The sequence below is a fragment of the Lutzomyia longipalpis genome, chromosome 3, assembly GCF_024334085.1.
Source record: "Lutzomyia longipalpis isolate SR_M1_2022 chromosome 3, ASM2433408v1".
In the NCBI taxonomy this organism is placed as follows: domain Eukaryota; kingdom Metazoa; phylum Arthropoda; class Insecta; order Diptera; family Psychodidae; genus Lutzomyia; species Lutzomyia longipalpis.
The window spans coordinates 22,570,774-22,587,492 of record NC_074709.1 but is presented as its reverse complement, the minus strand read 5'-3'; the positions used below and the strand labels follow the sequence as shown (position 1 = coordinate 22,587,492).

Sequence of the window (16,719 nt, the reverse complement as noted above, 5' to 3'; positions counted from 1 at the left end):
TTTTTTGGGATTTTCGCGCGGAAAATGAACCTGAGAGTTTTTAACGGAAATTATATACGACTTTGCAGTTGCTTTTCATTGGAAAAACTCACAATTTTTCCCGCATTTGAGCCCGTTTTTCCACTTTCCCGGCCCTCTAAATATGCTTTTCTAGTGATTTTCTGTTAAGAAAAATCTCTCTCACCGCGGAAATCAAAGCATTGCGCCAAAACAACTTGGCAGCTGTAGGAAAAGCCAAATTTTCCCGGAAAATTCACATGAAAACGCGAGAAAATTATAAAAAAAAAAAACAATCCGTTACTTTTGTAAATTCAAAAATCACTCGACGATATATCGATTTAAATCGATAAAAACCATAGTTCGGTGGTTTGGGACCCTGTGACAGATTGTCGATATGTGTCCCAAAAGAGAAAAAAATGAAGAAAAAGAAGAAGTGTCACTTTGCTAGAGCATTTTTGGCACACCAACAGCATAAAAGTGCATAAAATCTGTGAAAAAATACTGAATTGCTCCTTGCAAGGATATCACTTCCCTTCTGGGAGTTATGTAAAGTATAACAGACGTGCAGTGAGTGCATTGAGCGTTGAAATTGTTGATTTATTTGGGGGAAAAGTGTGTGGATTTTGACACTGCCGGATCAAAATGGCTTTGAAGCTGTAAAAAAAAAACAAGCGCGAGGGAAAAAGTGAAAATTAGTTTTGTAAGGAGAATTCGGGAGTGCTAGTTTGGTGCCGCTGTATTTCATGCCAGGGTAAAAAGTTATCCGGTCACGATGTCGGTGCACTACAAGTTTAAAAGTGCACTAGACTTTGATACAATCACCTTCGATGGTCTTCACATTTCCGTGGCGGATCTGAAGAAGGCGATTTTCCAGCAGAAGCGCATCGGGAAGATTGCCGACTTTGATTTGCAGATCACCAATGCCCAAACGAAGGAGGGTACGTGTTTCCGGACACCTTCCATTTGCGACAATTCCTCATTAATAACTCTTGTTTTGATTCTCTTTTGGCACACACAGAGTACACGGATGACGCTACACTTATTCCCAAGAATACTTCCCTGACCATTGCCCGCATCCCCTTGGCAGTGCAACCGAAGAAACAATGGGAACCGAGTATGGAGAAGAGTTCATCAGTGCGAGTCCCTGTGGAGACAGAACGAGCTCATGTGGATCTGTCGAGAATAAATGGATCAGAGGAGGACAAGATAAATGCAATGATGATGCAAAGTACTGCTGATTACGATCCCACAAAGTAAGTTTCTCTCCTACTCTTTTAACGTTCAAATGTAGCATTAAACATTTCCTCTATTTTCACGCTTGCATTAGATTCAAATCCAGGTACTTCCGGGAAGGAATTTCTACCCAAAAAGGAAATATTTTTTATTAATTTTTCCCCATTTACTTTTCCAGCTACCAGAAAATCCGTGGCTCCAATCAAACTGGCGAAGTTCCCATGAATTATCGTTGCTTTAAATGCCACAAACCAGGGCATTGGATCAAAAACTGCCCCCAAATTGGCGCATCTGAGATGGCAGAGGTTAAGAGAAGTACGGGCATTCCCAGATCTTTCATAGAGCAGCAACAGAATGAAATGTATGTAATTTTTTTTATTACTTGTTCTTTACAATGATTTTAATTAAAATAAAATTTATAAATAGAATCCAACAGCCTGTGGTACCACCGCCAGTAGAGAAAAAGCAAGAAATCCCGGAAGATTTAATCTGTAGCATTTGCAAAGATCTCTTCACGGATGCCGTAATGATTCCCTGCTGTGGTAGTTCTTTCTGCGATGAATGTGTCCGTACGGCTCTGCTTGAATCAGAGGACAATGAATGCCCTGATTGCCATGAGAAGGGTTCCTCACCTGGTTCACTCATCCCCAATCGTTTCCTGCGGAATTCCGTGAATTCCTTCAAGAATGAAACGGGCTACAATAGGAAGCCGGCATCTAAACCCAAAGCTCCCGCTGTTGTTGCACCTCCTGCTGCTGCCCCGGCTGTTGTGGAGGAAAAAGAACCCCAGCCGGAGGAGAAGGAGGAAAGTGACTTTGAGGATAACATCACAGTGACAGTGCCACCGGCGGAAGTTCAGTGTCGTGGTGCTTTTCGCGATGGGCACCTTAATGGACGCAGTAGGGTTGATGAATCACCAAGAGGTCACCATTTGCCAGCATTGGGAGACGAGGAACGTTCAGAGACACCAACAGTGGATGAGAATGATATTTATGCTGGACTGCCAGAGGAACCACAGCGACATGCTCCTCCCATTGAGCGTCATCATCACATGGAAGAGGTAGGAAGTTTATTTAAAACATCAGTTTAATAATTCTAATCAATCAAATTCTCTAAAAATTAGCAGATTAAACGACGCTCTCCGCGGGCAAGGGATGACCAGCATTTTGGTCAGTATCGCGAAATGATGCCACAAGGCTCATATGGAAGGCACGGTGGTGGGGGAGAGTACCCCATGGCACCTCATGGACCTCCCCCGCAGGGACCTCACTATGGATCTCAACCACGTCCAACCATGTATCCCGACTCCTATGGAGGTAATCATCGTATCCCCTATCCCCACAATCGTATGCCATTAGGTGGTTATCCCATGCGCGGAGCTATGCGACCCGGACCACCGAGCTTAGCGTCTGTGTACCAAGGGGTGGCTGCTAAAGTGGGGCCGGGCATCATTGATGATCCCCTTGAGGCGTTCAATCGCATTATGCGCGAAAAGGAACGCATGAAGGAGCGTAGGAGGACACGATCACCCGATATGGATCACAGGCGGCCAATTCGAAGGCGAATCTCACGGGGAAGAAGTCCAGAAATGCGTCGACAGAGATCCAATGAGAGACGTTCAGAGGATCGACGGAGGAAACGTAGCAGTTCCTACAGTCGCAGCTCAAGGAGCTCAAGGTGAGTTTTATTTTTTTCCCATTTAAATGCGAAATATTCAATTTCCCTTCTTTGTTTAGATCTCGATCCAGATCGCCACGTAAGATATCCAGATCGCCGAGAAAACGATCTAGAACACCAAGGAATAGGTCAAGAAGTCGATCGCCATCATTCAGTATGAGTCGGTAAGTGTCTCACACAGGCAATTTTATCTGCTCTGGGGTTGTTTGGTGGAAAAGGATTTGGTATCTAATCAAGCTTTATTGGCATTCATAAAAAAAATATCTGTTGCACTTCACGAGGGCAAGAGTGGCGTGTTTGTGTGTTGTGGAGGAATGCGCGCACATGGGAGAAAGTGCACATGAGATGGTTGGTGCGAAGGCGCATTGAAACTCTCTTGTTTTTCTTGCTGTCTGTTGTAGGTCGAGATCACGTTCTGTTTCACCAGCTGGTCGATATAGAGATCGAGGACCACCACCACCACATAATCGATACAATAGATCACCACATTCACGTTCACCTCCTCCTAGGTTAGTTAGTGTGGCTGTGTATGCGTGATTTTAATGTTTCTTGCCCTCCTTCCATCCCCCTCATTTCATCCTGTTTGCCCTATTTGTAAAATAATTAAACTTTTTTTTTCATTTTTTATGGGAATTTATTTTATTCTTTATGAATTTTTTGGGGCTTTTTGTGGAGAATTTATTTTTTGAGTGATCGTTCAGGAAGATCGTCTCTAAATGATTTCTTCATCCTTTACAGGCATCGTCCAAGGGAACATCGTCGTATTGAACGCAATGATCGCATGGAGCGTCCGGATCGTATTGATCGTAACGAACGCATTGATCGCAATGAGCGTATGGAGAGGAATGAACGAATGGAGCGCAATGAACGGAATGATCGTCTTGAACGGAATGATCGAATTGAGCGCAATGATCGAATGGATCGGAATGATCGAATGGATAGGAATGATCGTATGGACCGAAATGAACGTATGGACCGACGGGATAGAGATGATATTCCGCGGGACAACTACCGCGACAAGTCGCCCTTCAGAGGAGGATATGCTCGGTAAGTCCTTGCAATTAATTGCCCAAAGCTTTACACGGATGATTAATCTTTTGGCTTCTTTGTAGGAACAGTAATACGTACAATCGCAACCGTGGACGTCCTGAGAGGGGAAATTACGGGCAAAGAGATCGTTCTCAGGGTGGTGCAGCAATGCCGCCACAGCATCAGCAGGTTGAGCCCTACTACCAGCAGCAACCTTCATCACTGGGGTACTATCCTGATAACCAATTTCAGAGGTTAGTTATCAGTTTGTTATTAAAAAAAACTATCTTTCCTGAAGAAATCTCCCAATCTTCTGAAAGGATTTTATATTTTTTTTTTGCTAAAATATTAAATAAAAACAAATGATTTTCTCTGCAGATACCCCACGCAAGGACATCCAACACAACCACCGCCGTACATTACGAATTTGACCCCCATTGAGCCACATCGTTACGATGATATTTCTTCGGAGAAGGAATTATTTGCCGAGAAAGCCAAAGAGATTGATCAACCCCCGGTACCGGGACTGGAGGCGGCGGAACGCTTTGAAAAGTACCCAAAGGAATCATATACGTATCCCGAGGCAGCTGGTTCCGGAAGTGGGGTTGACGATGGGAAATCTCCGCGAGACAATGAGGGACGTCAATTGCCCGATAGTAGTACGAATGAGGAGAAGAGGAATGAAGAGAGGCGCGCCGAGGAGAAATCCCGTGGACGTTCACGGTCACGATCAAAGGAATCACGAAGAAATCGAGAGCGCTCACGTACAAAGACGCCCAATAAGTGGGATATTCGTCGTGCAACGAGTAAGGAAAGGATTCGAGAACGACATGAATGGCGTGAACAGGAAGCTTCAAAGTCTCGTCGGGGTGAGGAGAAAAAGAGATCCGAGGGGCGTACAAAGGAGCGTGAGGAGAAGAGGCACAGAGATGAGGATGAGGAGGACATTAAGAAAAAGTCAAAGGATAAGAAGAAGCGCAAGAAGGAGAAGGATGTTGAGAAGAAGAAGAAAAAGGAAAAGAGGCGAGAAAAGGAAGCAAAAGAAATGAAAAAAGAATCTTCAGCAACACGGGAGAAATCACGAAGTTCCAGAGTTGATTCTGAAGGGAAGGAAACAAAGGAAGTTAAGGAGGAGCAGGCGGAAGTAGCCATAGAAGCAGCACCACCCATTGTTCCTCAAGTGCAAGAAGAGGAAAAACCCGAAGTTGTGTCATCAAATGTGGAGGAATCAACAACACCCAATGCGCCAATTGATCAAGAAGAAGATAAATTGGACATCTCATGTGATCTCTATGGGGATATAATGGACAAAGATGACATTAATCTCGATTTTGGACAACAAGAATCCAAAGAGGATGATTCAATTGAGAATCAAGAGAAGAATTCACCGAATTTTATGCGAAGTGAATCAATTTTAGATATAAATCCAACAATTGACTTTGATCAGGAAATGGAGGATACTGATGTGAGTATGAGGAGTCAGGAAGAGAAGAAATCCACATCTGCGGGTGTTCTTGTGACCATTCCTGAGCCCTCAAAGTGGGAACTGGAGGAAGATCAACCGGACAATCAAGCCAAATCAATCCCAAGTGACACGACAACATCAAGTCCTGAACACAAATCAAATAGCAGCAAAATGGTGACGAATGAGGTGCTGAAGAGGGCAGAGAATGCTCTCTTCTCACGTGCCATCAATGCCATTCGCCCCATTGAAATACGCAGTATAAATGCGGAAAGGAGGAAGTTGTATGAGGATGATGGGGAAGCTGCTCCTGTATCATCGGTCGTTGTGAAGACAAGTCCCGCCAAGGAGCTCTTCCAGATCACTGTACCCACGAATAGTGATGGGCTAGAGAGATCCGTTGAGATTAAAAGTGGCAGTGTGGATGTTAAGGAGAAAGTAAGGGCAAAAACTTCTCCCGTGAGATCCATCAAGGATCGTTTGGGGGTGAAAGTTGTTGATGATAAGGAGGCCCCAATGACGTTCACGCCTACACTTGAATCCGAAATTCGACGGAGTGCACTGAAGGGCAAAAAGGAATCTTCTGCACAGATGTCGCCCGAAAGGAGGAGATCAGATGATAAAAATCGTCGTGGGCAGTGGAATCAGCGGGATGAGAAACACGAGAGCAAGAAGATTGAACCGGGTGAATCTCGTGGCAGCTCTCGTGATCGACGTGATCGTGGCACATGGTCCGGGTAAGGAAGCTTTCTTCAAGAAAATTTTTCTTTATCAAATTTTCTTGTATTGATTGACTTGTTTTGTTTTTAACAGAAGAGATTCAGAAAGGACTGGTAGGGATGCGGAAAGAAGTGCAAGAGATACGGAGAAGAGTGGCAGAGAGAGCGAGAGAAATGTTAGAGGAGATGCCGATAAGAGTAGTCGAGATCGAAGTGGCAGAGATGGTGGTGAAAGGAAGAGCAAAGATGCCGAAAAGAGTGGAAAGGATGGGGATAGAAGAAGCAGAGATGCTGATAAAAATATCAGAGATAATCGCGGAGGGAAGACTCTGCGAAGGGATGATTCACGTGAGGTGAGGCAAAAGGATGATCGGAAGATTGAGAGCAGTCGCCGAAGGAGTCAGGAGAAGTCATCACGTGATTCCAAACGTTCCCCAAGTAATAGCCGTCGAAGATCTCGGAGTAAGAAACGATCCCGTAGCCCTCGAAAATCTCAAACTCGCGGCAAAACACGTGAGAAGTCTCAGGAGAAGATTCGTGGGAAATCACGAGATAAGCCACGAGAGAAATCCCGGGATAGGACACGAGAGAAGTCAAAGGATAGGATTAGAGAGAAATCAAAGGATAGGACACGTGAAAAATCACGAGATAGGACGCGAGATAAATCACGGGATAGAACTCGAGAAAAGTCAAAAGGCAGAAATCGAGAAAAATCACGAGAGAGGGCAACGCGTGAGAAATCACAGGAGAAGAAGAGAATGTCCGAGAGTAGAGAAAAGGCACCAGCAAAGGAGGATGTGAAGGTGTTACAACCAGCTGAGAATGATGCACTGAAGAAACTCGCCTGCGATGAATCAACTTTCGAGCCCGACTACGATGCGCACAATGAGTTGCAGGAAAATCCTCAAGGTGATCAGGAGATGGACACAAAAAATACTTCTGAGGAAAAGTCATCACCGACAAAGGAAATCTTCTCCCCAGAGCCACTGCGGGATGAGAGGGCAGCTGAGAAGTCAACGGAGAAGGTTGTAGAGAAGAAACCCAGCGCCAGTACTTCGAATTCCTCCAGTTCCGACACGGACTCTTCCGATGCGGAAAGTGTGAGTGGTGAGCATGGGCGGAAGCGCAAGAAACGCTCAAAGCATCGGAAGCAAAAGCGAAAACGTGCTTCATCCACGGAATCCGCGGATAGGGGAAGCAGTGGGAAGAAGAAAAAGAGCAAGAAGAAGTCTAGCAAGTCACACAAAAAGAAAAAGAAGAGCAAGCACAAGTAAGTTTGTAAAGTTTTCTCTTTTTTTTTTCCTTAAAATCAACAACATCTTTTTAGTCCTCTGCTATATACCTAGATTTATAATATAAAACACAATATTATATATATTTCACAGTAACTTTACATTATATAAAAAAAAAATAACAAAATAGATGGTGAGAATATCCTTTCTAAGAAAACTCTTTTCTCATTTTGAGGAAAAATAAAAGGAACATTTTTATAAGTTTTATTTTTAATTGATTTAAAAATAATATTATTGGACGAGATTTTTTGTTTCTTATCCAAAAATAAACAAACAAAAAATATACATATTGAAGCTCCAGGTGTTGCGACTTTTTTCTCATACAGGACATTAAAACAGAAGAAGAAAATAAAGGATTAAGGTCAACGTGTGAGGAAGAATATCTTTATCCAAAATAGATGATGGATGTCTATTGATTTTACATATTTCTTTGTGTCCACAAGGCTTTTTTTAGCAGTAGGTAAAAGAAAAACTCTAAAGGGGTGAAATAATTGATCCTCATTTCGCCTCGTATATATACATAATATATATATTATACAGATGATAAACTATATAGAAATTCTGTATTAATTAATAAATTTTAATTTGAGAGTAGATGTGAAATTTAATGGAATAAAATTGAAGAAAAAGTTAAGGGGTGGTTAATTTCTGTAATCGAGTGTTCAGTTACTGAATGAAAGTGAAGAATAATATTGAATTATTATGTAGAATGCTTCAAAATAAATAAAATAAAATGTAAGAAGTGATTTAATTAACGTCTATGAAATAAAATATTAAAAATTATCCAAATTATCTTGTTTTATTTAATGTCTGCAATTTTTTTCTGCAAGATTGGTCCGAAACTTGATGAAAGGCTTGAAAACAAAATTTTGTAACAAAAATATAATTTTTATTTGTAATTTACAAAGGCAGATATTTTTCCCTGCTCCCTGGAGAAATGTTTTTTGTGTCCTAATCATCATCCTGAACGGGGAATTTAAGCTGAAGAATGTTCCCAATACCACACTCAATGACATCTCCGTGCTTTACTGGTGCCGCTCCGGCGGGAGTTCCCGTGAGAATCACATCATTAGGCTCCAGGGTCATGAATTTGGAGGCATACGAGATGAGTTCTGGGATCTACCAAAGGCGTAGAAATGACAAAATCTTTAGAAAATCATTGAGAACAAAAAGATTTCAAAGGATCTTACTTTGAAGTGCATGAAGCTGGAAGATTTATCTTGTCGCATTTCCCCATTGACTTTCAGCCAGAGACGAATATCATTGGGATCAGGGAGTTCCTGGGGTGATATGAAGCGACTAACTGGAGTTGCTGTATCAAAGCCCTTTCCCAGATCCCAGGGTAGGGCTTTTTCTCGTGCTTTACCAACGAAGCACATGCCCGTCATGTCCAGGGCTAGGCAGTAGCCACCGATGTACTTGTTCGCCTCCTCAATTGACACATTCTTGCACTTTTGCCCAATCACAACACCCAATTCAACCTCATGGTAGACTTTTGTGAAGACTCTGGGCAGTCGAATGGGATTTCCTTCCTCCACGTACGACGAGAGGCTCTTTAGGAGTAAAATTGGAGCCTCGGGGGCATTGTCTGTGATGCAGTCCCTGCAAAAAACGCAAAATTAGCTGCGTTTTACACTTTTTTACCAATAATTTGGATTGAGCTCTACTTGTAATTGAGAACAGCTCCAATAATCTTCCGTCCATTCTTTACAAACTGCTGAAGATTGACCTGAGACATGGTGGTACTTTCACTTTTGTCGTGGCACTAGAAATGAGCGAGCTCCTCAATTTGCCGACCGAGATTTGACTGATCGATAGAGTGTGGAAAATTAATCAATTTACTCGCGCTCTGTAGTCATGTCGAAGGCGTTTGTATTTGTGCTTGAACGGGAGTGACAAGAAATATGATTTGAGATAAGGGAAGGCTAAATAATATTTTTAGATTCGGCGTGTTGTTGAGTTCCCTCAACATGCTGGCTCTTCTCAATAATTAGTCTCATCTCATTAGTCAGGGAGAGCTTGAAACCATTGAAATAATCTCAAGAATTGATTTTTTTTTCAATTTCCATCTTTTGTTGAAAGATTTTCTCACACATTTCTTTGATTTTCTTGCAATTTTAGTGAAATTTTTTCGATCCTCTCAATTCCCATTGCTTCCCTAAAAAATAACGAGATGTTTTCTAAAGAAATAAAACTTTAAAATAGTTTTCTGAATTTTTTTAAAGCATTTTTGGAAAAAAAATCATTTTTTATTTATTCATTGAATGATGTTCCCAAATTGACCTTCACAGGCAAACGAAGAGATGATATGAGACAGTCTAATAAGAAGAAACGAGATGGCATTAGAAAAATCGGAAAAATCCGATAGTCCGATACTCCTTTTCCCAATCGATAGTTTTCGATGGCCGAAGCTATCGATACTATCGCTAAATATCGATATCTTTGTATGTATCTGACATTGATTTTGGTGTCCGGCCCTGAAAAACATAAGAAGAAGAAGAAGATTTTGGTGCTTTCGTGATTGTTGTTTTCTTTTGGCATATTTTGTTCTTCTGACGCTCCCGGAAGTGCCTTTGTGTAGCCCCAAAGTGCCTTAAATACTTTGTGCAATGTCTCTGCGTTTAATTCGGAATAGAGAGCTAAATAGGGCGCAGAGACAGAGAGTTGTAGCACCAAAACGACGACCCGAGGGAAGGCTCGAGGATAGAGGTACTGCCCCACAGGTTCGAATAAAGCGCTACAAATCGTTTCCGGATGTCTCAAAGACGCGTCCAGGACGCGATCGATTAGTAAAGTCAAAATCCGAGAGCTGCCTGACTAGTGACGAGGGCAGCCAAGTGGCAGAAAACACGAGATCGCATCATCAGCTTTCCAATGCGAAATCGGAAGTTTGCTTGAAGACTATCTCGGTGCATAGCACCGCATCGGCCCATCAGTCATCCAGGAGCTATGTGAAGAATACGAGAAAAGGTGGTGAGAGGAATGATTTGACTGGGATGCAATGCCGTGGTTTTGCTGACACGGCGGCCATCCGGATTCCCATCATTGGGTACGAAGTGATGGAGGAAAGAGCTCGTTTCACGGTAATTAACCCACTTAAAACCATATACAAATTCATTGACTAAAATGTTCTCTCATCTTCTCCCTTGTGCCCCACAACAGGTGTTTAAGCTACGCGTGGAGAATCCCTTCACGAATGATTGCTGGCTCGTCCTTAGACGCTACACGGACTTTGAGCGTCTCAACAGCAAGCTGAAATCTATTTTTCCCAAATTGAATCTTGTGCTGCCACGCAAGAAGATTTTTGGTGATAATTTCAACAGTGTCTTCCTGGATAGTCGTGTCCAGGGACTTCAGCACTTTGTCAACACCATAATGGCAGAGGAGACACTACGGAATTGTCAATTTGTTAGAGAATTCTTCTGTCTCGATGAGCCACCAACATATTCCGAAAGTATGGAGGAGTGTCGGGTAGGTTTTTCCTTACACACGGAATTTTCTCCTTTAACGTGGAAAGAAAATAAGAGTTTTACAATCACCCCAATTAGGCAATCTTTGAGGCTCAAGAGGAGACAATTGCACACTTGAAGCTCCAACTGCGCAACAAGGACGCTCTCTTGGTGAACTTGGAGCAAAAGCTGATGATGGAAATCAATGAAGTCGAGAAGCTAAAAGCATCTCTTCAGTAAGTATCCTACCTAATTCTTCTACTATACCATATCCCTCATTTGAGAAGATTTTTAAAATATAGGCTAAAGCTTCCAATTTTACCATCATAGGCTACATAAAAGAGTCATTGAAAGCATTGAAATTTGATAGAGCGATACAATTGGCAATTAATGTTAATTGAATTAACTTAAAATGTAATTTTGCAAGACATTTTGAGCAAAATTTGAACACTTTGCGTTCATTGGGAATTGCAATTCAGCTTTTTATCATCAATTCACAAATAAACACGAAGTTACTTTTTATGACTTTTTAGCGTGTTCCTGAAAAGCAGGGCATTACACGATATTTCCTCAATTATTATTCAGTGCAATTTTTATTTTGTATTTAAAAAAAATTAATTTAATTCAATGTAATTGCAAGCTATTTGGAATGTTTTATCGTGTCATCATATTATGTCTTTATGGTGAAATTTATGCTAATTTAAAGAAAAATCAAAATTACGTAGAATGTTAGAAGGAAGCATAATTTATTTTATCAGAAGAAACAGATTTATTGCAATTTTTTCTTGATATTGTTTTATCTGTTTTTACTAAAGATACTCCACAGTTATTGAACTTTACTTTTCCTTGAATTTTCCATAACGATTGAGCAATGTGAAAGCTCGTACTTCTGAGTACTCATTTTCAAAAGCAAGTTCTTTTATTCTTTGATGAGTTCAACGAAATTAAAACTCATTGAACGTAAATTTCTCTACAAAAATTAATTACAAAATTCTCTATCTAAATTCCTCAATTAACAGATTACTCTATGTAGGTAATCTTAACGGAAAAATTAATTTTTTTTTCTTGCATTTTGTGATTTTCAGAGCACTCCAGGAACACCTCAAAATGTCTTCCAAAGATGAAAAAATTCCGCATCATTCTCGAAATGATTTCGTGAATAACAACACGAGGTACTGAAATTCCTAAACCTATTTGATCTGCGCATCATACCACTGATGTAAGTCATCAAATCACATGCTGTGTATTTTTATCAGCACTACTCAACATATTCGTGGGAAAGGTGATATAAATTCAAAACTCATCGTTTATTATTTAGAAGAGAGACAGAAGCAAACCTTTTTTTACACTACATTTCGTGTATTTTTCAACGAAAAAGTATTTATGCGAAATCTCCAAGTGTGGCCTTTTCACACGAACTTTATAGTTAAATTGAAGATGAAAAAAAAACTGAATATTTACATGATTGTTTACCAAATATTTTATTGTAAAAAAAAATATTTTAACTGAGATATTACTCGTTGGTCTTTTTTTATCTTGTTTATTTAGTATTTATTAAAGCAGAGCGAAATGGTTTATGCAGAGCAAGATGAGAGATTTCTTCTCCCACAACGCACTCAGACTTTGGGTATATAAACACAATGGGATGTATGTTCCAAATGGTTTGAGATTGCGATTCATATGGGTAGGATTCCACATGTTGCTCCTGGTGAAACGTACATACTCGCGTATTGTAAGCTATAAATAGCCCTTAATATAGTAAACATTAAGAGATGAAGAAAATGGTGACGATGAGTCGCGGGAGGTCACCGTACGAGCACTTCAAGTGTCCTCTTTACGGACTCAAACGGGGGGTATTTTTAGCACTTTTGCAAGATGAACACACTACCATTAAATTGTTGTGATTTTTCATCGCAATTATGGGGTGGGCCACACTCTCACAGTATACCCACTTAATCATATAGAAAAGACTCTACGTTAGCAACTTTTCTCTCTCCAGCCACGCTAAAGGGGGTTCCACAATTGAACTCCACAAATTAACCCATACGCGTCGTATGTATTCTGTAGATGCTTTCAGAGGACGTTTCTTACTCAAAACGTCTCCTTTGGCCTCTTTTGCGTGAATTTGATGCATTTATAACTTGGAAAATTAAAATTTTTCACATATGGGTGCAGTGTATGACCCAATGGACGCGAAAGGGTTAAACTGATAAATTATTTTCTGAAACATTTTAGAGTAATTTTATTTAAAAGTTCTAAGTCCACCAACAAAATTAACTAGAACTAAAAAAAAATATTTCTTCTAGAAGAACATAAAACAATAAATCATTTTAATGGTATTCTAATTCAATTTCAATATTGAGAGGGAATATTCCTTATATTTCCCCCGAGGAAAAGAAGGGTGAGAAAACTCATTATTCCACTAATATCTAATTAATTTCATTCGAAATTATCATCTGAGATGGAAAAACCTCTTCTAAACAAACAAAAAATCAAGGTTTGAGAGCTATCAAGTTATTTTACACTCATTTATACCGCACGGTGTGTTAAGATTTATATTTCCGCACGTTTATTTGCCATTCTAATGGAGCATTTAATCAAGCATTTAATAATGTAATTCGATTTATTCTCAGCAGGAGATGAAAGGTACACCATTATTCGACCTCGATGGCCAAGTTCTATTTGAATCAATTTAGGATCAATTTAAATGGAGGAGAATCTACTCTAAAATGTCAATAAAAAGAAGTTTTATGATGTTGCTTTCTTCATGTTATTGCAACGTAAAGTTGAACTTTATTTTATACCATAAATTCATAACGTAATTTGGCTCATATTTATTCATATTTCAAGTCTTCCCGTCGATTATCATCCCGTAATCTTTGACATAAATCCTGTAAAAAACCAAAAATGGCCGAAGATTATACTTACCTGATGAAGGGGGAATAAAACTCGAAAAATCTTAAGTAAAATCGTATTAGAAAACTGTTACAGTTCGTAGATCATGCCCTCCCACACCAAATTATTAATTGAGTTATATTCCTCCTCCTAAATTCCCCTAATAAATTTTCACCTTTTCTTTCGCACATGAAAATTCACTTGGTGGCGAACTTGATAAATCTGCGAGTTCATTAGGTCAAATACGCAATGGCCTCAACATAATAGCTCCTGTTGACGTAATAGATGAGTTACACTTCAATTGATTTCGCTCCACCCGCTCTAACATTCTAGTCTCGTGCGATTTGCAAATTAATAGTGACTGTGATGAAAGATAAATCGCACTTTGAATCACTAAATCATTTTCCAGCAGTAGCGCGGTTTGTATATTTTTGAGGGTGTATAATGTGATTACACCGAGGAAGGTATGGATGGAATATGGTGTGTATACACCAGCATATTTCACTCAATAAAAATGGCAAACTCTCAGCAATTAACTCTCAATAAATTTATCTTGACGTATTAATTGATGTAGAAAAACCATATGCTACAAGTGATTTCCATCCACGGCTCAATATAATCGTATTTCAGTATCACAAGCAGGAGCAAATAACCATGCCGTCGGAGGGAGTATGGAAAATGAAAATTCTTATCGGGAAAACAGATACGGTGGGGAGGTCTGTTAATACAAAAATAGTACATTTTTCACGCCTACATCGGAGGTAAAAATGTGCGCGGAGTAATCCGTTTGAATCACCTCGTCTAGGAGAATGAATATAATTGCCCTGGAGGACGAAATTCATGATAACACATTGTCAGCCACTCATCATTATTCAATTGTTGGAGACTTTTTCACACCACCATCTGATTTAACACAAGAGCGACACCAAAGTTAATTTTCTCCTAGACAAAATGATGACCACAAAACGTCCCTCGCTGGAGGGCTTTTCGACAAGGGCGTGTACGTGGACAATGGTCTCTCTCATTGTAAATTACTATGTGCCCCATATTTAGTTCTCAATAAATGTATGACTAGTGAGAAAGCAAAATCTACCTAAAGCTACAACGAAAGATTAATTTAATTCCTTTACTTTGCCAGTGTTTTAGTGATTCAAAAACTTTCTGCAAATATATAAATTGCTTTCCGTTTCCTTGCCCGTCTCTAATATAAATAATTTTAAGTAAAATATATTAGGAAACATAATTTTAAAGCTTTTACTCCGCTCAAGGTATTTATGAGGTATTATGTACTTTTGAAAGAGATTTTAAAGCCCTTTTGTGGTAGAAAAGCTTCCAAACACAACATTTAAACACTCAGAAAAATTCGTGTCAAAAAAATTAAATCATTTTATCCAAGTTTTTATTGTCTAGAGGAGTGTATTTTAAGCTTTTCCATATCCTTAGATAACTTTTTTTGTCTCACTCTTCTACATACATATTCATAAAAAAATGGAAGGATTTTTTTATCCCTAATGCATCTTCTATAAGATCCTTTAAGTTTTCATTTTTAGTAAAACTAAGAGCAAATCCGAATCGATTACCTACAAGCTTTTTAATTTAGTTATCTTTATCCTTGTATTTAAGACATTTAAGAAATGAGCTAAAGTAATTTCTATATTAAATTTAGAAGACGTAAGCTCTTATTCAGCGACCAAGAAACCTTTGAAATTCACTTGAAATCCTAAAATTTCAATACAAAATTTAAAGATTTAGGGGTTTCTTGGTCGTTGTATAAGGCTCATACACTTTAATTTACATAAATAGTTCCAGATTTATTGAGTAATTATGGGAAGGAGATTTGCAGCCGATACATACATAAAAATTACTTTAAAAAGAAAAAGTTTTCTTAAGTGAAACGTTTAAGGTTCGTCAACAAACAAAACTCCTAATCTTTTGCTTATTTTCTTCTATATTTTTCTTGGGTGTAAAGTCCCCCTTAACTTTACCTACATACATAACTCTTTTGTGTGCTTTCGTGTTTGTCGTCTGATTTTCACCTAAGATATCAAGAAAATTGATATGTGTGATGTGTGAATTTTTTTTTGTAGGTATCGCTCTTGAATTCCGGGTAGGTTATACCTCGAATTATATTGAAAACCCCGCAGAATGTGCACAGTTAATTTCCACACGGAAATTATTAGTCTAAATTGAGTGGTAATACCTCAGGTTATCCGCCCCGAGGGGGATGAGAACTTTACAAAGTACCCTCTTAGAGTGGTGTTGGGAAACTTTCTTGCCTTGAGGACTTTTGTGAATTTTTTACGATGAAAAAAAAAATTATGTATAGAGCCAGAGCTACTTATGCTGCTAAAGAGCAAAACGTCGAGAATTAATATTCTTTAGATTATTTATGAATCAATACAGCAAGGTGAGGGTGAAGTTGTATGACTCGGGATTTTATGTACATATATATGCGGGTGAGAATGTGGGTAAAGATGTGAGGTAAAGGATGGCATAGTTGCATTTCCCAACCTGGGATCACAATTCTAACTATATGTATATATTTTTATGATTGGTGGACACGAGTGGGGCGTAAAGGGGGAGAAAGTGCTGCAAATGCGTCGACTCGGTGTTCTTTCTCCAACCATATACTCTAAGTGTATTCGCCACACACTTCATTGCAAATTTATTGACTCGTCTTCAGTCTATATATGTGCGTCCTACTGGAGAGAAGTATAAAAATAAATTGGGATGGGTGGTCTTATTCACAATTGATGCTTTATGAGGTGGGAAGATTGGAGGAGCCCCCCGGGGTGAGGGTAGGAGATTCATTGGGAATTTTATCGAAAATTCAGCACCAACTTTCAACTCAACATGATGTGTGTGTGCTGTGCTGAATATCCGCAGAAGGTGTTTCATGCCTTTCGGGCGGTGTGAATACTCCACTATGGGTATAATGTGTATAAATATGCAATGGGCAACAT

At 39.6% G+C, this 16,719-nt stretch overlaps 3 protein-coding genes across 6 annotated transcripts; 2 read left to right on the top strand and 1 right to left on the bottom strand.

Moving 5' to 3' along the window:
* Window positions 1-418: 418 nt before the first annotated feature.
* Window positions 419-8,201, top strand: LOC129792757 (E3 ubiquitin-protein ligase RBBP6-like). Of its 4 annotated transcripts, none has more exons than XM_055832104.1 (12): window positions 419-938; window positions 1,019-1,253; window positions 1,412-1,594; window positions 1,660-2,293; window positions 2,360-2,910; window positions 2,970-3,074; window positions 3,312-3,419; window positions 3,649-3,957; window positions 4,023-4,193; window positions 4,318-6,138; window positions 6,215-7,390; window positions 7,739-8,201. In XM_055832104.1, exons 1-12 carry the CDS (start codon window positions 773-775, stop codon window positions 7,770-7,772), a joined length of 5,493 nt encoding a protein of 1,830 aa, XP_055688079.1. In that variant the 5' UTR covers window positions 419-772; the 3' UTR covers window positions 7,773-8,201. The 4 variants fall into 4 exon arrangements, with proteins under 4 accessions (XP_055688079.1, XP_055688078.1, XP_055688081.1 ...); XM_055832103.1 differs by having other exon boundaries at window positions 2,357-2,910; XM_055832106.1 differs by lacking the exon at window positions 3,312-3,419.
* A 78-nt stretch (window positions 8,202-8,279) lies between these two features.
* Window positions 8,280-9,301, bottom strand: LOC129792758 (acylpyruvase FAHD1, mitochondrial). The gene is made up of 3 exons (XM_055832107.1): window positions 9,080-9,301; window positions 8,603-9,014; window positions 8,280-8,531 (listed from the first exon to the last, which is right to left on the bottom strand). The coding sequence occupies exons 1-3, from the start codon at window positions 9,148-9,150 to the stop codon at window positions 8,364-8,366; spliced, it is 651 nt and encodes a 216-aa protein (XP_055688082.1). The 5' UTR covers window positions 9,151-9,301; the 3' UTR covers window positions 8,280-8,363.
* A 569-nt stretch (window positions 9,302-9,870) lies between these two features.
* Window positions 9,871-12,372, top strand: LOC129792756 (sorting nexin-16). The gene is made up of 4 exons (XM_055832102.1): window positions 9,871-10,495; window positions 10,575-10,883; window positions 10,961-11,097; window positions 11,947-12,372. The coding sequence occupies exons 1-4, from the start codon at window positions 10,022-10,024 to the stop codon at window positions 12,038-12,040; spliced, it is 1,014 nt and encodes a 337-aa protein (XP_055688077.1). The 5' UTR covers window positions 9,871-10,021; the 3' UTR covers window positions 12,041-12,372.
* The last annotated feature ends 4,347 nt before the right edge of the window (window positions 12,373-16,719 follow it).